Below are 23,377 nucleotides of genomic sequence, written 5' to 3'. Positions count from 1 at the left end.
GCGTGTGGATCACTTGAGGTCAGAAGTTCGAGGTCAGTCTGGCCAACATGGTAAAACCCTGTCTCTACTAAAAACACAAAAATCAGCTGGGCATCGTGGTGGGCACCTGTAATCTCAGCTACTAGGGAGGCTGAGACAGGGGAATAGCTTGGACCCAGGAAGTAGAGGTTGCAGGGAGCTGAGATCGTGCCATGGGCAGCAGAGCAAGACTTCACTTTGAAAAAATAAATACGTAAAGAAACTAGCTCTTTCCGCCATCTTTCCGTGCCGCCACAATGGTGCGCATGAATGTCCTGGCTGATGCTCTCAAGAGCATCAACAATGCCGAAAAGAGAGGCAAACGCCAGGTGCTTATTAGGCCGTGCTCCAAAGTCATCGTCCAGTTTCTCATTGTGATGATGAAGCATGGTTACATTGGCGAATTTGAAATCATTGATGATCACAGAGCTGGGGAAATTGTTGTGAACCTCACAGGCAGGCTACACAAGTGTGGTGTGATCAACCCCAGATTTGATGTGCAACTCAAAGATCTAGAAAAACGGCAGAACAATCTGCTTCCATCCCGCCAGTTTGGTTTCATTGTATTGACAACCTCAGCTGGCGTCATGGACCATGAAGAGGCAAGACGAAAACACACAGGAGGGAAAATCCTGGGATTCTTTTTCTAGGGAGGTAATACATATATTTACAAATAAAATGCCTCATGGACAAAAAAAAAAAAAAAAAAGAAAAACTAAAGTTTCCATTTTCAGAGGATTTTGCGTTTCAGAGTTATTAGCCCTTAAATGCCGAGCACCTCATGGGGTTGTTAACTCCATCAGCATCAGGTGAGATGCTATGGAGACAAGTGGTCTCAGAACAATCAGTGAGGACAGCTCCGGCGCCCCATCACCCGCTCACGGGCCCCTCACGGTAGTTCTAAGCCACAGGAGCTGTTTTATACCACGTACAAGTCCGCCCTATGACACAGCCAGGGCAGAGACGACAGACTCAGGCCTTCGGACTTTGATTCTGCTCTTTCACCTCATTGTGCATCTAATTAGAGAAACACGCAAAAATGAAACTGAAAAGGCGGAGCTGTTTCTCAAAAGCCAGGATTTCCTGGAAGAGCCCCAGAGTTTTGCTTTTTCTTTCCTGCAGCACTTAACCCGAAAGCAGTTTTGCAATCAATTTCTGTTCAAAAGCCACCCGATTCTTCCTCTCTGCCTCTTTGCAGCCCATTTGCTCACAGACCCCTGCCGGACCAGGGGACCTTGGAGAGGCAAGGACAGAGCTTCAGGATCTTCCCCTCCCTCGAGACCCAAGGCCACCAAGGTGAGTTGGCAGGCAGACGTCGGGGGAGGAGGGGGCTGCTGCTGGGGTCCCCGAAGTGCAAAGTCTCCAAGGGGTTGGCTCCAGGCTCAGGAAAAAGAATTGCTGTCAGGGCAGCTGGGGGTTTAAATTCCAGCCAGAACTTGGGAAGGGTCTGAGAGTCAGCTTCTCCTGTGTTAAACCTGGTCAGTTTCTTTCCCTTACAGCCATTTGGGAGTTAAATCAAAACCTGATAAAGCATGTGATGCGCCTAATCAAGCTGCATTTGCCCTTCCACTGCCAGGGATCGGAGGGCTCAGGCGGAGGTCGCCTGGCCCTTAGATAGCGGGTGACTACATCAGCCACAGGGGTTTCCCTAGAAATTCAGCATCAGAGTGGCTTAGGGGTGTCGTCTCACAAGAAAAAAAGGTGCTGTGTGAGTTGTCTAGAAACTGCAAAGCCAACCTACAATGTTTTCTAGATTGTAGGTTTATGGGAAGTCGTTTAGGGAAGAGAGTGAGGGAGTTTGTGATACATATTAGGGAGACGAAGCCAGGCGCAGTGGCTCACGCCTGTAATCCCAGCACTTTGGGAGGCCAAGGCAAGTGGATGGCTTGAGCCCAAGAGTTTGAGACCAGCCTGGGCAACACAGTGAGACTCTGTCTCTATAAAAAATAAAATATTAGCTGGGTGTGGCAGTGCATACCGGTAGTCCCAGCTACTTGGGGGGCTGCGGGGGAAGGATCGCTTGAGTCCGGGAAGTCAAGGTTGCAGTGAGTAGTGATCACACCACTGCACTCCAGCCTGGGCAACAGTGTGAGACCCTGTCTCAAAAAAAAAAAAAAAAAAAGCATTAGGGAGATTATCTTGCAGCTGTGTTTTCAAAGCAGGCAGACTTTTCTTACTTAGATTGTGTGTCTGAAGAAGTTGGTTTTGTGGGGGAAGGCAGGTCAGAAAAGCTCATCATCAATATCCTATAAGCTTTCAAATGAAATTAAGGTCTCAAATCCTCTCCCAATTAAAACGCTCATCTCACAACCACTGAGAGCAGGTCAGAGGGGAGGAAATGGGACCTGCTCAGACAAGCTTCCTGCTGTCTCCTTCGCCCTTCATCTTATAAGACTAATGTGAAAAAATGAGGGAGGTATCGGGGGACGCTGGTAAAAAAAATTGGGCTTCCAGATCATGATCTCTCACCCCTAGCACCCTTGACATGTTGGACCGGGTGACCCTTGGTTATGGGGGCCGTTCTGTGCTTTGTAGGGTGCTTGGCGGCATCCCTTGCCTCTGCCCACTACATAGCAACAAGAGTACCCCTTCCGTTGAGGGTGGAGATTTTGAGACCATCAAAAATGTCTCCACATATCCGCAATGTCCTTGGAGAGCAAACGCGCCATGAGGGGGACCAACTTCTCCAGACTCAGAGTGGCTGAAGTCACCTGGGCTCTCCCGTGACACTGGCTTCCCTATGTCTCAGTTTGCATATCTGTAAAATGGGCATAATCTTAGTATCGATCTCACAGGGTCACTGTGTAAAGCAGGTAGATGTATGTCTGGCGAAAAGCAACCCCTTAAAGGTACTAAGCCCCCAAACCAAACCTAGCCTCACATACCAGAGGGGGGAGAACGTTTTTGTCTTTGATGCATTCCTTCTTCCTTGTAGCCTACCCCAAAGAAATAACCAAACACGTAGACACACATCTACATAAGAACTTTAGCCAAAAATTTTAAATCCAAAATTTTAAAATAACTAAAAGCCCAAAGATTCAATAGTGAGACAGTTACTAAATGTGTAGCAATACATTCATATGATGAAATGCGACACAGCCTCTAAATATCGCCTGGGGAACTACTATTATACAATGTTAAGTGACAAGAATTCACACAAACTACATGAACAGCATGTATCTAAATTTTTTTGTTTGTAAAATAAAATGTCACTAGTTGTTATTTCTGTGTGGTAAGCGTACAGGTGGATTTTATAATTTATTTATAAATTTTCTACCGTAAACTTGTATTCATTTAAACAATTAGAAAACGAAAGGCTATAAGAATTTGTGTCCCAGGCTGGGTGTGGTGGCTCATGCCTATAATCCCAGCACTGTGGGAGGCCAAGGCGGGTGGATCACCTGAGGTCAGGAGTTCAAGACCAGCCTGGCCAACATGGTTCATAAAACCCCATCTCTACTAAAAATACAAAAATTAGCTGGTTGTGTTAGCATGTGCCTGTAATCCCAAGTACTTGGGAGGCTGAGGCAGGAGAATTGCTTGAACTCGGGAGGCAGAGGTTGCAATGAGCCGAGATTTCACCATTGCACTTCAGCCTCAGAGAAAAGAGTGAAACTCCATCTCAAAAAATAATTAAAAAAAAAAAAAGAATTGCTGGGCACGGTGGCTCAAGCCTGTAATCCCAGCACTTTGGGAGGCCGAGGCGGGTGGATCACAAGGTCAAGAGATTGAGACCATCCTGGTCAACATGGTGAAAGCCCGTCTCTACTAAAAATACAAAACATTAGCTTGGCATGGTGGCGTGTGCCTGTAATCCCAGCTACTCAGGAGGTTGAGGCAGGAGCATTGCCTGAACCCAGGAGGCGGAGGTTGCGGTGAGCCGAGATCGCGCCATTGCGCTCCAGCCTGGGTAACAAGAGTGAAACTCCATCTCAAAAAAAAGAATTGTGTCCCTTCAGAGTATGTAAGGGAGGATTTTTTTCTAACTTTTTAGAAGTGGAAAGGGAGGCCTGGTGTGGTGGCTCATGCCTATAATCCCAGCACTTTGGGAGGCCAGGGCAGGTGGATCACCTGAGGTCAGGAGTTCGAGACTAGCCTGGCCAACATGGTGAAATCCCGTCTCTACTAATAATACAAAAAAATTAACTGGGCATGGTGGCACACATCTGTAATCTCAGCTATTCAGGAGGCTGAGGCAGGAGAATTGCTTGAACACGGGAGGCAGAGGTTGCATGAGCCGAGATCGTGCCATTGTACTCCAGCCTGAGCAACAAGAGCAAAACTCTGTCAAAAAACAAACAAACAAAAAAACAAAACAAAAAGTAGAAGGGGAGAGGATGAGGGAAGGGAGGATAAGCTGAGGGAGAAGCCATATCTAGGAAAGAGCATTTCGGCCGTAAGTGCTGGGCCAAGCACCAAATGTAGGGAAGAGATGCAATATGAAGGAATATATTGGCTTCCCCAGGGCTGCGGCCAGAAAGCACCACAACCCAGGTGGCCTCAAACAGCAAACCACAGACATTTAGTGTCTCATGGTTCTGGAGGCTGGAAGTCAGAAATCACAGTGCCAGCAGGGCACGCTTCCACTGCAGGCTCAGGGAGGCCCCCTCTGCGTTCCGCAGCCTCCAGTGGCCTCTCCACATATCAGCAATGATGACTCTCATCTCCGCCTCTGTCTGCGCACAGCCTCCTTTGCTGTCTCTGTCACCTCCTCTTCTTATAAAGACACCAGTGATTGGGTTTCGGGTCCACCCTAAATCCAAGAGAATTTCACCCAGAGATCCTTCACTGATTTTAACTAAAAGACCCTATTTCCAAAAAAAGTCACATTCTAAGGTTCTAAGTAGACAGGAATTTGGCGGAGCGGGGTGGAGGCACACTATTCGAATCTGGTGTTTTAATTGTTTAAGGTATCACAGATAGCCACATGGCAAAAAATATTGACACAAAAAGTATGAAGGGGCACAGAGAAAAGCAAGCTTCCACCGATTCCTGACCCTTACCATTGTCACTGATCACTGCCATTAGATTTTTTTCTTTTTTCTGTGGAAGGGGACAAGTTCTCACCGTGTTACCCAACTTTTTTTGTATTTTTAGTAGAGACAGGGTTTCACCATGTTGGCCAGGCTGGTCTCCAACTTCTGAGCTCAAGTGATCCTCCTGCCTCAGCCTCCCGAGTAGCTGGGATTACAGATGCAAACCGCCGCATTTGGCTACTTTCCTCCCACCTCAGCCTCCCAAAGTGCTGGGATTAAAGGCATAAACTAGATGGGCATGGTGGCTCACGCCTGTAATCCTAACACTTTGGGAGGCCGAGGTGGGCAGATCACTTGAGGTCAGGAGTTCGAAACCAGCCTGGCCAGCATGGTGAAACCCCTTCTCTACTAAAAATACAAAAAAAATAGCCATGTGTGGTGGCAGGTGCCTGTAATCCCAGCTACCAGGGAGGCTGAGGCAGGAGAATTGCTTGAACTCGGGAGCAGAGGTTACAGTGAGCTGAGATCGTACCACTGCATTCCAACCTGGGCGATAGAGCAAGACTCTGTCTCAATAAAAAGAATAAAAGGCATAAAGCCTCGCACCTGGCCTAGATGCTTGCCTATACAGTCATGTATATCTTTGATGGGTACAAATGGACCCAGCCTTTTAATTTGCCAATGCATATGGGAGACCCTTCCACGTCTGTTCATGTGGATTTGCCTCCTTTGATTTAAAGGCTGCATAAGATAGCAGTGTTTGGTAAACCATAGTTTATTTAACCAGTCCACTTTAAGTGGAAATCTAGGTGGTTTTCAGTTATTTTTTTTTCTATTAATAATGTTGCAGTACTGATTTTTTATATTTGCCTGCCACTTTTTTTTTTTTTTTTTTTTTTTTGAGACAGAGTCTCGCTCTGTCGCCCAGGCTGGAGTGCAGTGTCGCTCTCTCGGCTCACTGCAGTCTCTGCCTCCTGGGTTCACGCAATTCTCCTGCCTCAGCCTCCCGAGTAGCTGGGATTACAAGCTCGTGCCGCCACATCCAGCTAATTTCTTTGTATTTTTAGTAGAGACGGGGTTTCACCATGTTGGCCAGGATGGTCTTGATCTCCTGACCTCGTGATCCCCCTGCCTTGGCCTCCCAAAGTACTGGGATTACAGGCGTGAGCCACCGCGCCTAGCCTGCCTGCCACTTGTTTAAAAAGTTTCTATTTTAAAATAAGTATAGATTTACCTGCAGTTATAATAAATAATACAGAGAGATCCCATAGACCTATTATTGAGTTTTCCCCAAGTTTAGTTTCCTGCAATATTCTCACATGTGGATGTGTGTGACTATCATCAACCAAGATACAGAACAGTTCCGTCACACGGGGCCCTCTTACAGCCACAGCCACTTCCCTTGCCTGTATGATTTTGCCCAGCCTTTTAGTTCCACCTTTTTCTGAGTCACTGTTTCAGATGTATCTCAAAGCAACACCCAATGTACTTGGGGTTTGCTTTCTGAGCCAATATGAGTGTCCTTTCCTTGTAAGACCGTATTTTTACCCTATCTATAATTATGAAAAATGCAGAAACTAGTTGGTCCTGAACATTTATTGAGCTAGGCATTTTACTAGCTATTTTACTTATCTGTAGGTTATTTCTCATTATCTCAAACTATTTCTCTTATCTGAGAAGGGAAACGTACAATGGTGTCTTAAACGCCTTGAGATCCCGGGTCAGGTAAGTGATAGAAAGGGGCTTTGGATCGACCTTCCCTTACTATCTCCATACTCATGAGAAGGCCTGTTTTCTCCCCTAGAAAGGTGGTACAGCGTCTCTTCCCAGCCAGAACACCTGCCATTCTGAACATGAGGAGGATCAGAGACATGCTTTTGAATACCACAGAAGCAGAGACATCTCCAGACCAAGGTATGTTTTCTTCCATTCCAGCCATTGTCACTGGCAGTTAAGCAGAATCTTTGTAAGATAAAGATGGAAAGCAAGATTCAGAATGTTGAAAAATACAAGGAGACACGAAGACTGTCAATCACATTCAAATGTTTCACCCTGGATTCCCAAATGCCATTCTCTGTTAGTTCTCTGGGTGCGTCACCAGCTGCTCGTGTGTCCTGCCTCTTGTTCTTCCTCCTCTCTTCGCACAGCTCCCGCTGTCGGAGTGCCCGGGGCCCAGTCCTTGGGCTGCCCTGTCTCTGCTTATCATTACTCTTTCCCTGGGTTTCTCATCCAAGTCATGACTTCAACTACTTTCTGCACCAACAGCTCCCAAGTTTGACCGTCAGCCAGAAGAAGACTCAACATCCTATCACTGGGCAGGCAAGGGATGCCTAACAGGTTTCTCAAACGTAACCCACTCCCCGCTGAACTCTGTCACAAACACACATCCTGCCAAAAAAAACCTTCAACCCTTTCCACCGCAGTAAATGGGATCTTCATTGTAACAGTTGTTTAAGGCCCCAAACATGATGTCATCCTCGAATCTACTCCCTCACCTCTCACATGTGCTGGTAAAACTTGTGGATTCTTGCAACTCTAGCTGCTGTCATCACCCCTACCAACCTGGTCCAAGTGTCATCGCCTCTTGCTGCAGTTACTGTAATAGCGTCCCAACTGGTCTCCCTGCTTCCTCTCTTGAGATTCGTGAAATAATAAAAATAATAAATAATACAAATTACATATATATTTAAAACTCTATATACATAAACTGGTCCCTGGCCCCAGTTCCTGACACAGAGCTCCTAAAATCCTTGTAGATGGAGGGACTGGGGGACTCTTTTATTCTATCTTAGTCTGTTTTGTGCTGTTATAACAGAATAGCACAAACTGGGGAATTTATAAATAAAAGATATTTATTTCACACAGTTCTGGAGGCTGGAAAGTTCGATATCAGGGTGCCGGCATCTGGCAAGGGCCTTCTTGCTGCGTCATCCCATGGCAGAAGGCAGAAGGGCAGGAAAGTGTGTGTGAGTGAGGCGAAGAGAGGAGACTGAACTCTACTATTCCTCTCAACACTCACACCAATTTACGTCTTCTGGCCACCAAAACGTGTGAGGCTTTTCCCCCACACCAACCAGTTCTCCGCTTCTTGATAAGAACAAACTTGGCGTCCTACAGTTTAACTCAATTCTGACATGATCTCCTTGGAGATACCATTTAGATCCCACAGGTTAAAGGCTCAGTCCCATAAGACTGCCTCTACTTCATTTTTTTTTTTTAAGACGGGGTTTCACCATGTTGGTCAGGCTGGTCTTGAACTCCCAACCTCAGGTGATCCGCCCGCCTTGGCCTCCAAAGTGCTTGGATTACAGGCATGAGCCACCATGCCCGGCCGACTGCCTCTACTTCAGACACCAATTGTAAGTGATGGGTCCCCAAGTTACCGACAACTCTTGTTCAACTTGGTGATAAATGGAAGATTCCCACGAACCCCTTCTCAGTTTCAACAATTTACTAGAACAGCTTGCAAAACTCAGGGAAACATTTATTTGCAATGACCAGTGTATTATAAACGATACAACCCAAGAATGGCCAGATGGAATTGATCCACAGGACAAGATATGAGGGAAGGGGCATGGAGCTTCCATGTCCTCTCTGGGCACACCACCCTCCAGGTACCTCCATGTGTTCATCAACCCAGAAGCTCTCTGAACCCTGTTCTTCTGGGTTTCTATGGAGGCTTCATTACGCAGGCATGATTGATTAAAGTAACTATTGGCCGTTGGTGGTTAACTCGATCTCCAGTCTCTCTCCTCTCCTGGAACTCAAGGGGTAGAGCTGAAGGTTCCAACCCTCAAATCACATGGTTGGTTCCCCAGACAACCAGTCCCCCCATATTTGGAGGCTTTCTGAAGTCATCTCATTAACACAAGCTTGGGTGTGGCTAAAATGGTTAACAACAGATGCTCTTTTCCCTTTGATTGCTCTCATCACTCAGGAAATTCCAAGGTTTTTAGGGGCCCTGTGCCAGAAATGGGGATGAGAACCCCCCACACACACACGCACGCGCACACACACACACACGCGCGCACACACACACACACACACATATATAATTATACTTGTAAATCACAGTATCACATATATTATGTTCTTGGGAATATAATTTGTACAAAGGGGCCTTGTAAATTACTGTTCTGTATGGTGAAAATGATCATTTAATCATTGTAGTCCATGTGTTCATAACTGCTGAGAGAAAACAGAATACGCTACCCCCAGATATGCCTTTTTGGCATGGGGATTCTTGAGGTGAAGGCAATGAAGAAGAAACAGAGATGCAGGAAGGCTCTCTGTCCTCTCTCTTTTGCCTAAAGGCAGAATCTAAATTTACAAAGGTCTTTCTGTTTAGGAGAATAAAGGTTGACCACTGAGAACAACTTTAGACCCTTATGGGCCAGAGGACGCTGCACAACAAACTTTACTGACTAGTCTCTTTTTCTTTTATTATTATACTTTAAGTTCTGGGGTACACGTGCAGATCAGTGTGGAAGACAGTGTGGCGATTCCTCAAGGATCTAGAAATAGAAATACCATTTGACCCAGCAACCCCATTACTGGGTATATACCCAAAGGATTATAAATCATTCTATTACAAAGACACAGCACATGTATGTTCACTGAGGCACTGTTTACAATAGCAAAGACTTGGAACCAACCCAAATGCCCATTAATGATAGACTGGAAAGAAAATTCGACCAGTCTCTTTCCATCATTCATTTCCCATTTATTCGTCTTCCCACAGTTTGGTGCCCCTCAAGATGCAAAGTCCTTTTTCTTCGTCTTGTCGCTTCTCTAAAATTGTATTGTTCTTTGTTGAAGGTGCCTATACAGGCAGGGAGTTCTAAGCCACTTCTTTGAGAATTACTTATTTTCTAGGTGTCTGCCACATACACCTGAGAGGTACATATTTATTGACTTCTGTTTTTCTCTTATTAATCTGCCTTGGGTTGCAGGAGCCCTAGCTGAGAACTTAGAAGGGTAGAGGGATAATTATTTTTTCCTCTCTTACAATATCCATCCAAGGAATCACTCACCCAGGTCAAGATAGAGAACAGGAGATTTCTTTGTTCTTCTTCCTCCCAGACAATAATCATCCCACCCAAGGGAAACCACGATTCTGATTTCTATAACCAATTCATTTGCGTATTATTGAACTTTATATAAATGGAACCATTTGTTTGATTTATTTTAATCAATAATAATGTCTGTGAAATTATTCCATGTTGTTTGGGTATCAGTCATTTAAAAAATTGTTATTGCTGTATAGTATTTAACTATATAACTATGCTATAATTTGTTTATTTATTCTTCTATTGATTGACGTATTTAGGTTGTTACCAGCCCTTGGCTACGCATGGGAGGAAAAGTAATTTTTTTCTCAATGCTCATAAGTTCTTAGCTGGAATAGACTCCTGTAACCCAAGACAGATTAAAAGACAAAACCAAGCAGATGTTTATTAACATGTCTATTTCGTATGTACATGGGAGAGGTCCAGGAATTAAATAATTCCCAGAGGGGTAGCTTTGAATTCCAGCTTCAATACACCTTCAACAATAAAGAGTAAATTTTTAGAGAAGTAGCAAGACAATGGAAAAGGATTTCGAGTCTCCAGGGGTAACGACTTGTGGGAAGACAAATCAATGTCATCTTTAGCAATGAAGCTATCCTTCCTGGTAGTGAGATAAGGGACACTTTTGTAAATTTATGTCCTGCGTTTATGCAAATAGGGAGAGGGTGGGGAACTTTTCTTGTACCCACTTATTCTCAATTGCTTTTGGCTCAAAATAATCCTTATGCCAAGGTGGCATATTTTGGGGTGTGTATGCTGCTATCCTCCAATATAGATGTCAAAACGTATTGAACTGAGTATTTCACTGCATGCATTTATTATATGTAAGCTACACCTCAACATACAATTTAAAATAATCATTTGCAAATATCTAGCGTGCTATGTGGTTGCTATTTTGATGCTGTATAATCCAAAGTCCCTCCACACCTGAATTTCATAAGGTTTCATCGTATGTGCAGTAATGTTGTTTTCCGCATTCCTGTCCAGAAAATCATTTGACTCCCGAGGACACAGATTTGGTGCCACAGAGGCTGCTGGACAACCAGGCAGAGCAAGAATACGAGGCTGGTATTGGTTTGCAAAGGTAACCCAAAGAGCGTGGTCCCCAGGGAGAGGGCTGGTTCTGTTGAAACACTGCCGGCATCCTCACGGCAAGGAACACATGCTCTGATAGCATTAGCTATGAAGTGGGCCTTATCTTCCCACTGGTCTCCATTATGCATATGAAAATATGTTCCCGGGCCGGGCGCGGTGGCTCACGCCTGTAATCCCAGCACTTTGGGAGGCTGAGGCAGGTGGATCACGAGGTCAAGAGATCGAGACCATCCTGGTCAACATGGTGAAACCCCGTCTCTACTAAAAATACAAAAAATTAGCTGGGCATGGTGGTACGTGCCTGTAATCCCAGCTACTCAGGAGGCCGAGGCAGGAGAATTGCCTGAACCCAAAAGGCGGAGGTTGCGGTGAGCCGAGATCGCGCCATTGCACTCCAGCCTGGGTAACAAGAGCGAAACTCCGTCTCAAAAAAAAAGAAAAAAGAAAAGAAAATATGTTCCCCTAGGGAAAAAATACTTCACGGAGCTACAGTAAATATTTTTGAGAGCAAGTCAAGATGGAGCCCGGCACCCTGCGTTGAGCAGTAGGACTCCAAGGACAGAAATTGCTCCACTCTGGGGCCTCATCTCTGTAAATCTCTTGGAGGCAGGAACTCCACTTCTTCAGCTCATATACCACCAAGGGAGGAAGTCCTTTGGTGTTAACAAGTTGATGAATTTAAGCCCAATTATCTGTAAATCAGCAGAGGTGGCACCGCCAGCCACCTGCAGAACGTGTGCAAGTAACAAATATTTGCTGAGTGAACTCAGGGAGCTCTGTGTGTAGTATCTCATGGAACTGGACTCCGTGTTATCCAGTGCCAGTAGGCATCACCAGAGGATACAGGACGTACTGGGGCAGAGATGGCCACATGTGAGATGCCTGGTTTAATTAAGAAAACACTGGCCGGGTGTGGTGGCTCACGCCTGTATTCCTAGCACTTTGGGAGGCCTAGGTGGGTGGATCACCTGAGGTCAGTAGTTCAACCTGACCATTGTGGTGAAACCCCATCTTTAAAAAAACAAAAAACAAACAAAAAAAACACACAAAGTCGCTAAAACCAAAACTTTACAGTTAATACACAGTGGTGTTGATCTTGGCAGCTGCATATCTGTTGGCTGAACTATGGCATCTTTTAAGTCTAGGGTTCTTCGTCAGGGCCACCCCCCTTGCCTTCATCCCACCCCTTCCCCGCTGCAAGCCCTGGTGACCTTCTGCGCTGTTAACTGATTCACATCTGTGGGTTAATGGATAACTGGGCCCAAATTTATTAATTCATTAATACTTAAAACATATGCTCAATGGTATATTTTGTTTCTAATCTTTCCCATTGAGGAATTGTGTGTGTGGGTGTGGAGACAGAGATTTAAAAGATAAATACATGTATGGACAGACATATATGTCAATGAGGAAGCCTTGACATCAACTGGCAAGTGAATGGAAGGGCAGAGAGCACCGAGTTTAGGTCTCAGAGCCCACACAAAGCTTCATCTTTGCCTAGCGTGTTCCTTTGGAGCGTCGTCTTTTCTCCCTGGGCTTGAAGACCCTACTGAATCGTAAAGGAGATGGCCCAGATCCTCTCCAGGGCTCCCTCCAGTTCTGATGTTCTCCTTTGGGCCAGGGCATCTGTGATCACCAGGCCCCCTGGGCTCGTCCTGAAGGAAATGCACAAACGGCACCTTGCATTAGAAAATGCCCCAAGTGGTAGGCTTTGCTCTCACCCTGATGCAGCTCTCCCTTGAAGGTCAAAGCCAGCTGGGCTGGCAAAGGTCCCTTCCTACTTCGTCCTGTGAAATGTTGGAGGAAGAGGGGCCTGGGTCTCTTTGTCCCAAACTTCTTCCATGAAGGACCAATCCCATCTGCTTGCAGGGTCAAGTAAAGCTGACCAAGAGCAATGGAGCATTCAGGACATGAATAATAATTTATCTCAACTCTCAATGTGCAGCTTCTGGTGGAAGCCAAGGTACACCCCATGGTAGCCAAATTCAAGGTCATCAGAGTGGAGGATGCATGACGCGATATGGCCCCCTCCAGTCTCCTACTCACTTCTACACATCTGGGACTCTCATCCCCTGCCCACCACCTTGTCTTCTCTTTCTCCTACTTTCCCAGGTTTCTCCGGCCGTTGTTCCCAAGTTTCTTTTTCTTTCTTTCTTTCTTTTTTTTTTTTTTTTTTTGAGACAGAGTCTTGCTCCTTCGCCAGGTGCCAGGCTGTAGCGCAGTGGCGCAATCTTGGCTCACTGCAACCTCTGCCTCCTGAGTTCAAGCAATTCTCTTGCCTCAGCCTCCCAAGTGGCTGGGACTACAGGTGCGTGCCACCACACCCGGCTAATTTTTGTATTTTTAGTACAGACAGGGTTTCACCATGTTGACCAGGATGGTCTCAATCTCTTGACCTCATGATCCACCCCCCTCAGCCTCCCAAAGTGCTGGGATGACAGAAGTGAGCCACCGCACCCCGCGTTCCCAAGTTTCTTATCTTGAGTAGGGTTTTAACATTTCCTTACTGCCCCTCCTCTGCGGCAGTGCCGTGCTTTCTGTGAACAAGGCTGAAAACATGCCTCAGGACTAATCTGCCTTCCCCATTCCTTGGCCAAGGCTGGGGTGACTCACATTTGTCCCTCCACATGCCCCTCTTATGTGTTTCTTTCCTCCATGGAACCAGTAGCTTTCAGCAAAGATTGAACTCCTCTACGACGCTCTGAGACTTTTCAGGGGATTTTTGAGGATTCGAAGTCAAGAGTGGCGAGAATATCCAAGAGCCACATGGATTTTCCCAGCTGGAAAGCTGATGCAAAATCTTTATTTCACTTTTCCTCAGGGACCAGGATGACACTTTTCTGTGTGAAGACGTGGAGCTACAAGATGATCTGTCCCCCGAAGAAAAAATATTTTTGAGAGAATTTCCCAGAATGAGAGAAGATCTAAAAGGGAGCATTGATCAGCTCCGTGCCCTCGCAGAGGATATTGACAAAACCCACAAGAAATTCACCAAGACTAAGTTGGTGGCCAACTCCACTGCTGTCGTCTCTGGGGTGGTGAGCCTCCTGGGTTTAGCCCTTGCCCCAGTGACAGGAGGAGGAAGCCTGCTACTCTCCACCGCTGGTCAAGGTTTGGGGGCAGCAGCTATGGTCACCAGCATTGTGAGCGATAAGCTGGAGCACTCCCAAAATCAGAAAGCCCAAGCTCAGGCTGAAGACATACTGCCCACCCATGACCAGGAGGACAGGGAAGCTGAGGAAGAGAGGACAGACTATGTCAGGGCCACTGTAAAGATTATCGCTAATGTTGTCAACACCGTGAGGAACACCAGAAAAAACGTCCGTGCATTTCAGAAAGTCAGAGCCAACCCACGCTTGGCCAATGCCGCCAAGCGTCTTCTGACCACTGGCAGAGCCTTTTCCCGGAGCACCGAACAGGCGCAAAAGGTCTTTGCAGGGACAACGCTGGCAATGACCAAAAGTGCTCGCATGCTGAGAGGTACGGTAGCCGCCTTCTCCCTTGGCTTTGACTTGGCCGCTTTCTCAAAAGAATGGAAGCACCTGAAGGAAGGAGCCAGGACAAAGTTCGCGGAAGAGTTGAGAGCCAAGGCCTCGGAGCTGGAGAGGGACCTCACAGAACTCACCCAGTGCTACCAGAACTTGCAGCAGAAAGTGAGGTAAAGGGCCAGAGGGGTGGGGAAGGCTTTAATGGGGACCTGTAAAACCAAGGCTTACTGGAAGGGGTTAAGGGAGCATGTGTGGATATGTGTGTGTCTGTGTGTGTGTCTGTGTGTATGTCATGTTTACATGAATGCTTCTCAGGACATGGGGATACCATGGCCTTGGAGGTCCAAATAATATCAAGTACATCTTGGAGATGAGGGTGCCTGTCCTGGACACACGTGGGCATGCCTTCTGTTTCTCCCTCAACACTTCTTAAGGCCCATGTGCTGGCAAAAGGGTCTTCCCAGTGTGTTTGTTTGGTTGCTTTGAGACAGGGTCTCTGTCACCCAGGCTGGAGTGCAGTGGCGTAATCTCGGCTCACTGCGGCCTCTGCCTCCTGAGTGCAAGCAGTTCTCTTGCCTCAGCCTCCCAAGTAGCAGGGATTACAGGCACACACCACCATGCCCTGCTTTTTTTTTTTTTTTTTTTTTTTTTTTTGCATTTTTAGTAGAGACAGGGTTTCACCATGTTGGCCCCATTGGTCTTGAATTCCTGACCTTAAGTGATCCACCCACCTTGGCCTCCCAAAGTGCTGGGATTATAGGCGTGAGCCACTGTGCCCAGCCAAGTCTTCCCAGTTTTAACAAAGACACTGAACCACAGGGGGAGTTAGGAACTAACTTGTCTTCTCCTTCTAATTCGTATGTTGAAGTTCTAAACCAAAATGTGGCTGTATTTAGAGATGGAGCCTTTGGGAGGTAATTAGGGTTGAATGAGGCCATCAGGGTGAGGTCCTAATGCAATGGAATTGACCTCCTTATAAGAGGAGGAGGACATACAAGAGGGCTTCCCCACCCCTACTGCACAGCCGCGCTGAAGAAAGGCCATCTGAGGACACAGCAAGAAGGCGGCAGTCTGCAAGGCAGAAGAAGAGAGCCCTCACCAGGAAGTAAATGAGTCAGCAGTGCAATCTGGGGCTTCCAGCCTCTAGAACTGTGAAACAATACATTTCGTGGTGTAAGCAACCCAATAGGAGTTTGTTACTATTTTATGATAGCCACCAAAGATGACTAAGCCAGGGGGGTTATGTCACTCGCCAAGTGTCTTTTTTTTTTTAAGACGGGGTTTCACCATGTTGGTCAGGCTGGTCTTGAACCTCAGGTGATCCCCCCGCCTTGGCCTCCAAAGTGCTTGGATTATAGGCGTGAGCCACCACGCCCAGCCTTACAGTCATGTATCTCTTGGTGATGAGGTTACATTCTGAGAAATTTGTCATCAGGCAATTGCATTGTTGTGTGATTATCACAGAGTGTACTTATACACACCTAGATGGCATAGTCTACTACACGCCTAGGCTATATGGGAGAGCCTATTGCTCCCAGGCTACACACCTGGACAGCACGTGACTACTGAATGCTGCAAGCAATTGCAACACAAAGGGAAGTATTTGTGTATCTAAACATACGTAAACAGAAATAGGAAAGACACAAAAGATAAGAATTGGCTCTCCTGTGTAGGGCACTTACTATGAATGGAGCTTGCAGGGCTGAAAGTTGTTTCAGAAGAGTCAGCGAGTGGTGAGTGAATGTGAAGGGCTGGGACATTACTGTATATTACCATAGGCTTTATAAACACAGCACACTTAAAGTACCCTAAATAAATTTTTTTAAAAATTCTGGCTGGGCGTGGTGGCTCACACCTGTAATCCAAGCACTTCAGAGGCCAAGGCGGGCAGATCACCTGAGGTTGGGAGTTCAAGACCAGCCTGACCAACATGGTGAAACCCCGTCTTTAAAAAAAAAAAAAAAGAATAAGCAAAAAAAATCTATCTAGGTATGGTGTTTTGAGCAAGTTTTAATTATTTTCCTGTTCTGCAATATGAGTTAATCTTCTCTGATTGATATAGATTCTAGTAAAGGGTATCCGGGACAATTGCCTTCCTTCTGGAGAAACTTCCCTTAATCAAATAAGAGAACTTCTAAGAAAGCCCCTCCCTTGTGCTTTGGAAGGGAAGGGAAGTGGACAGGAGTGGATCAGAGACACCTTGGTTCTCTTATTTCTGAGGCCCTTCAGTCTCCTTTATTCAAAGCACCTGGCATGCCAAAGCACCCTATTTTAGGGTATCTTTTTCTGAGCCCCAAACACTATCACGTTGGGGATGTCAACTATGAAAGGAAAATATCTGCTGGGCGCGGTGGCTCACGCCTGTAATCCCAGCACTTTGGGAGGCCGAGGCGGGTGGATCACAAGGTCAAGAGATCGAGACCATCCTGGTCAACATGGTGAAACCCCGTCTCTACTAAAAATACAAAACATTAGCTGGGCATGGTGGTGCGTGCCTGTAATCCCAGCTACTCAGGAGGCTGAGGCAGGAGAATTGCCTGAACCCAGGAGGTGGAGGTTGCGCTGAGCCGAGATGGCGCCATTGCACTCCAGCCTGGGTAACATGAGTGAAACTCCATCTCAAAAAAAAAAAAAAAAAAAAAAAAAAAAAAAAGAAAGGAAAATATCTTGGAGCTTCAGAATAAGGAAAATTCAAGCTGGAAAGTGCTTAGGGCAAACCTGCCTCCCAATCTATTCAAAGTTATCCCCCTGCTCACTGAGACAGATACATATGTGATTGCCGCCTTTGGAAAGGCTAATCAGAAACTCAAAAGAATGCCACCCTATGTATCTCACCTGCAGGTGACCTAGAAGCTCCCTTCCTGGCTTCCAGTCTTCTTATCATCACTTCAAGTTGTCCCGCCTTTCCAAACTCAACCAATGTACTTCTTACATATATTGATTGATGCCTTATGTCTCCCTAAAATGTATAAAACCAAACTATGCCCCGACCACCTTGGCCACATGTCATCAGGACTTCCTGACGCAGTGTCACAGGTGTGTCCTCAACCTTGGCAAAATAAACTTTCTAAATTAATTGACACCTGTCTCGTATTTTCTGGGATCGCATTTTGGAAACCATGAATGGATTCTGAGTGGAGATGCCCCTGACCCTTGACAAATCTATCAGTGCTTGGTGCCAGCATGAGCTAACTTTATGGCTCAAACCAATAGGACAATTTGTTGAAGTCTGAGAGGATTCCCTCCAGAAAATCCCTGATTTCTTAAAATCTGGTAGAGATCTAAAGTTTATTTTGCTGTGCGACTCCTCTTTTTTTGGAGTTTTACTTGCTCCCAACAAGGAAGGCAAGTTTTCCTGCTTTCATGATGATGGAAGACAGGTGATTTTAATGGAGTTTGAACTCGCTTCCAGTGGGTTTTTTTTTTTTTTTCTTCCGGCTTCTAGGATGGTGGAGGGCAGTCTACAGCCTGAGACCCATCACTTTCGGACCCTAGACCCAAACTAGGTAAGAAACTGTTTTGGGATTCTGTCTTGCAAATTCTTTTTAAATGACTAAATTTAGCATTTAACAACCAGCTGGTGTTCATTTCTGCTTACACTTAGAGCACTCAGAAATTGTATACTTTGTGTGATCCTTGTTAGTTTTGCTTAACTGTTTTGTTGTTTGCTTCTGTCTTGGTCAAATCCAAAGGGGAACCCTAAATTATGGGGAACGAGACCTCTGAAGTGGGAGGAAAACAGCCGGCTTAAAAAAAAAAAAAGAAAATATTTTTAATTTTAATTACTATAGGGGTTCTATTTGCATAACAAGGCCACCTTTTGGAGCCAGACCAAACTGAAAGACCAGTGGCTGAAAGAGCAAATGCTGAAATGGCAACATTTTGTCCTAGCTGAGATACGGTAATAAGATTTTTTACAAAGTTTTTTAAGGAGCTCAATGGTGAAAAGTCTGCTTAATTAAAGCTCTAACATCCAAGACGTGTGTGCGCATGTTTGTGTTTGAAAAGCCTGCACGTTTTTGTTTTTTGTTTGTTTTTCTCTTCTAAGACCTTGTCTTTTTTTTTTTGTAGCAAGTTTTTTTTTCCTTTACTTCTCAGTTGACTGAATTGTGTTTTCACCAGATTTTCTGACTAACACAGTTATTGCAACAGAGGTTACTCTTGGGTTAAGGAAGAATGTAGTTTAATTTTACGTTTAATTTGGCTCAAAGAAAAACAAAAGCATCCCCCTCTACCACCACCAGACTTTTTCTTTCTGAACCTTATAATGTAAATTTGGCTATTTGATTTTCACCTGGGTTGTTTCCTTTAATGTGCAAATTTAAGGCTATTTAGCTGACACCTGCCTAATGTTGTAAAACAGGTTATCAAGAATCTGGAAGTCTAAGATAGGGAAAAAAGGGGAGGGGCTTTATACATAAATGCACTTTCTTGGCATGCCTAATATGTCCTTATATGTATCTATGTGTTGTGTACACAATATTTTAGTACTAAAAATACATGAAAGAGCTCTAATTGGCTTAAAGAAAAATAAACATGCTTAAATCAGTTAGAAAAGATTAGTCAAATGCTTTTCAAGTTTCTGTAACTTAAGTGAAATCTTTAATAAATAAACTAGCTTTAAAATTATTGGTAAAGTAACACTAGAAATGTCTTAGGAATTTCCGGCATACTTTTTGCTTGCCTTATCAAGCAATTTTATACTTACCCCTGACAAATGCCGTAAAGTGTCAACGTTTGGCATAGGGATTATAAAACTACAAACCCAGCCCAAAACAGAATTCTCTTTGCTGGTATAATTTTTAATAAATTGATATGGGTTTCATGAACATGGCCACACCTTGAATTTAGTAAGATTACCATAACTTCTAATCCTATGGCCTTAGGCAGTTAGTCCAGAGACAAGAAGGTGGTTTGTTTTGGAAAAGGGCTGTTGTCATTGTTTCAAAGCTAAACTATAAACTAGGTTCCTCCCAAAGCTCCTTTGGCCTGTGCCCAGGACAAGGACCGCTTGGAGGTTAAGAGCAAGGTGGAGTCAGTTAGGTTAAATCATTTTTCACTGTCTCAGTTGTAATTTTGCAATAGTGGTTTCATAACTTTAGATCATGACTATCAGAGTTTTCATAAATAATCTAGATAAACAATTAAAATGAAATAATTATGTAATGGGATAAATACAGACAAACTGGTCATAATTTAGAATATAAAGTCACATTAAATTAAATAAAAGAGAATTCATTATTTGGGTGTTTTAAAATAAATATATCTTGTAGGAAAACAGTCTTGCTTTAAAAAAAAAGTGTGTCCTTTTAAAAAAAAAAAAAAAAAAAGCTGAACAAGATTTGCCTAATTAAAAACTTATTTAAAAGTTATGTATAAAACAAGGTAAAAGGAACCAGAAAAATTAAAAAAAAAAAAAAAAGACATGAGTAAAGTTATAAAAATAAAGAATTTTTTCAAGGTTAAAAAGCTTAAATAAGGTTTTATTACGAATTGGGGCCGGGCGCGGTGGCTCACGCCTGTAATCCCAGCACTTTGGGAGGCCGAGGTGGGTGGATCACGAGGTCAAGAGATCGAGACCATCCTGGTCAACATGGTGAAACCCCGTCTCTACTAAAAATACAAAAAATTAGCTGGGCATGGTGGCGCGTGCCTGTAATCCCAGCTACTCAGGAGGCTGAGGCAGGAGAATTGCCTGAACCCAGGAGGCGGAGGTTGCGGTGAGCCGAGATGGCGCCATTGCACTCCAGCCTGGGTAACAAGAGCGAAACTCCGTCTCAAAAAAAAAAAAAAAGAATTGGGTTTGACATCAGTAATGCACTAATGCAACTGTGTGACATTTGGCATATTTGGTATAAAAGTGATACAGGGAGCATCATCAAATATGAAATGGTGTTTGGCTTTCTTTGGGCATAGTTGTATAAATGTTACTGGTATGTGTTCCAAAATTATTTTTGAAATCTCCTATAATTGTGATATGACATAGATATGTTATTAATAATTATAACTGTTACATAAAATCATTGTATGCCACAGAGGTAATTATAAGGCTGGTTGCCTCGCCAGGAGGCCGGACACACCCACCTCTGCACCCAGCACCAGGCTCTACACTCGGCACCTAGCTCTGCCGCATGGCTCCCTTGGAAGGCTCCGGCTAATGCAACCCTGGCTGGCTCTTGCACCAGAAAACCCACCCAACAACCCGTCAACCAACCAATAGTGGCCCGCCCCGTCTCAATCCCGCTCCCCTGGACCCAATCAGAGCACCCAGCTGTTGCTTGTTCCTCCTAGCCATATAAACCCACGCCCCAGGAAGACAGTGCGGCTTCTCTGGCCCCCTTTCCCTGGGACCAGAGAACCTCACCCGGGAGCTGAATAAACATGGCATTTAATTTTCTTACACTGGCTTCAGTTTCCTCATTTTAAACTTGGCAATAACTCTTACAGTAACCAAATTTCTTAGTCAAATCATATTTTTGACTGTGGCTGTCCTAAGATGTTTTGTCAATACAAAAATTGTCTTAATTCTCTTTAAAAGATGGTTTATAATCAACTATAAAACTCTAACAGGTGTTCTTGAGTGCAGGGTTATGATAACTTTGGAAAATATGACATCAGAATAGACAGGAAAACTTTCAGAACTCTCGTGGAAACCTGAAATGTTCATAGCTATCAAACATAACAGGAGTTAACTGCATAAACTAATAGAAGTCTGAAGTGATCTTTTTTTTTTTAACTTTGCTTAAAATGTTGCTGATCCTTTGTATGGTTTTTCAGAGACAAGGAAACTTTTCTTTTGAGCTAGTTACAGCTTTTTAACAATTGAGTAAAGTATACTTCTGTGAACAAAATTTGAAGCATATTTGTTGCTCTTTACCTGATTTCTCCAGAATTTGAAAACTAGTTGTGAGTATTCTTAACTTATGGCAGTATCGTTATTTGCATAAGTGCAATTAGAATCTATTTTCTTTGTAACAGTGCACAGTTGAAAAAACTGGTTATTTTACAAAGGCTTTGACTGGATTCGTGTTCTTTCCTACAAGGAATCCAACTTGACTTGTAGGGCCAATAAAAGTCCCTTGGGAAAACCGGCCTGTGCCTGTGATCCCAGCACTTTGGGAGGCCAAGGCAGGTGGATCACCTGAGGTTGGGAGTTTGAGACCAGTCTGACAAACATGGGGAAACACATCTGTACTAAGAATGGAAAATTAGCCAGGCGTGGTGGCACATGTCTATAATCCCAGCTACTCGGGAGGCTGAAGCAGGAGAATTGCTTGAACCCAGGAGGTGGAGTTTGTGGTGAGCCAAGATCGTGCCATTGCACTCCAACCTGGGCAACAAGAGTGAAACTCCATCTGAAAAAAAAAAAAAAGAAAAGAAAAGAAAAAAGAAACATTTACAATCTATTCTTTGGAAGCCTGCTACCTGGAGACTTTACCTGCAGGATAAAACTTTGGTCTTCCCAATCTCTTAATCATAACCAAAACATTCCTTTGTGTTGTTAATAACTCTTCCAACCAATTACCAATCAGAACATTTTTTAATCTACCTGTAGCCCTATAACCTGGAAGCGCCCACCTCCCCAACAGGTTGTCCCAGCTTTCTGGCCCAGAGTAATATATATCGTAAATGTATTTGACTCATGTCTCACATCTCCCTAAAATGTATAAAACCAAGCGTCACCCGAACCATCTTGGGCACATGTTCTCAGGATCTTCTGAGGGCTGTGCCACGGGCCATGGTCACTCATATTTGGCCCAGAATAAATCTCTTCAAATATTTTACAGAGTTTGACTCTTTTCTGAGGCTTATTTTTGAGGCCTCTGCAGTGTTTTCTACAGTTCAATGCTTTATTTAGTTTTCCACAGGTGTTTTTTTTTTTATTTCTTTTTTCTTTTTTTTGAGACAGAGTCCCACTCTGTCACCTAGTATAGAGTGTAATGACATGATCTCGGCTCACTTTAACTTCCGCCTCCAGGGTTTAATCGATTCTGCTGCCTCAGCCTCTTGAGTAGCTGGGATTATAGGCATCCACCACCACACCTGGTTAATATTTTTTTTTTTTTTTTTTTTTTTGAGATGGAGTTTCGCTCTTGTTACCCAGGCTGGAGTGCAATGGCGCGATCTCAGCTCACCACAACCTCCGCCTCCTGTGTTCAGGCAATTCTCCTGCCTCAGCCTCCTGACTAGCTGGGATTACAGGCACGCGCCACCATGCCCAGCTAATTTTTGTATTTTTAGTAGAGACAGGGTTTCACCATGTTGGCCAGACTGGTTTTGAACTCCTGACCACAAGTGATCCACCTGCCTCGGCCTCCCAGAGTGCTGGGATTACAGGTGTGAGCCACCGAGCCCTGCTGAGCCCTCCTCTTTTATTCTTTTTCAATATTGTTATGGCTGTTTAGGGTCCCTTGAGAGTCCATATAAATTTTAGGATTGGCCGGGCGCGGTGGCTCAAGCCTGTAATCCCAGCACTGTGGGAGGCCGAAGCGGGTGGATCACGAGGTCAAGAGATCGAGACCATCCTGGTCAACATGGTGAAACCCCGTCTCTACTAAAAAAAAAAAATACAAAAAATTAGCTGGGCATGGTGGCACGTGCCTGTAATCCCAGCTACTCAGGAGGCTGAGGCAGGAGAATTGCCTGAACCCAGGAGGCAGAGGTTGCGGTGAGCCGAGATCGCGCCATTGCACTCCAGCCTGGGTAACAAGAGTGAAACTCCGTCTCAAAA

General features: G+C 44.7%; 1 protein-coding gene, 1 long non-coding RNA gene and 1 pseudogene across 6 annotated transcripts in view; 2 read left to right on the top strand and 1 right to left on the bottom strand.

Moving 5' to 3' along the window:
* The first annotated feature begins 240 nt into the window (after positions 1–240).
* Positions 241–727, top strand: LOC116543813 (annotated as a pseudogene).
* Positions 728–6,238: 5,511 nt separating this feature from the next.
* LOC116543811 (apolipoprotein L6-like) overlaps positions 6,239–23,377 on the top strand; it is a 28,199-nt gene continuing 11,060 nt past the window's right edge. Inside the window, exons 1-4 of one of the 5 annotated variants that reach the window (XM_032269706.1) lie at positions 6,239–6,908; positions 11,051–11,147; positions 13,980–14,811; positions 18,092–18,152. In XM_032269706.1, coding sequence (XP_032125597.1) covers positions 6,773–6,908; positions 11,051–11,147; positions 13,980–14,811; positions 18,092–18,118 — 1,092 coding nt within the window. In that variant the 5' untranslated portion in view covers positions 6,239–6,772 and the 3' untranslated portion in view covers positions 18,119–18,152. Of the gene's footprint in view, positions 6,909–11,050; positions 11,148–13,979; positions 14,817–17,487; positions 19,288–23,377 lie in introns of those variants that run through there. The other 4 variants (XM_032269705.1, XM_032269708.1, XM_032269707.1 and 1 more) reach the window with 4 other exon arrangements.
* Positions 6,580–7,314, bottom strand: LOC116543812. Its single transcript, XR_004265717.1, has 2 exons — positions 7,031–7,314; positions 6,580–6,938 (listed from the first exon to the last, which is right to left on the bottom strand). It is a non-coding gene; the product is annotated as an uncharacterized LOC116543812 (long non-coding RNA).

The sequence above is a fragment of the Sapajus apella genome, unplaced genomic scaffold (assembly GCF_009761245.1).
Source record: "Sapajus apella isolate SASKATOON/1434 unplaced genomic scaffold, GSC_monkey_1.0 scaffold197, whole genome shotgun sequence".
NCBI lineage: Eukaryota > Metazoa > Chordata > Mammalia > Primates > Cebidae > Sapajus > Sapajus apella.
Note: the sequence above shows the minus strand (reverse complement) of the source record. Positions and strands in the feature narration are given on the sequence as shown.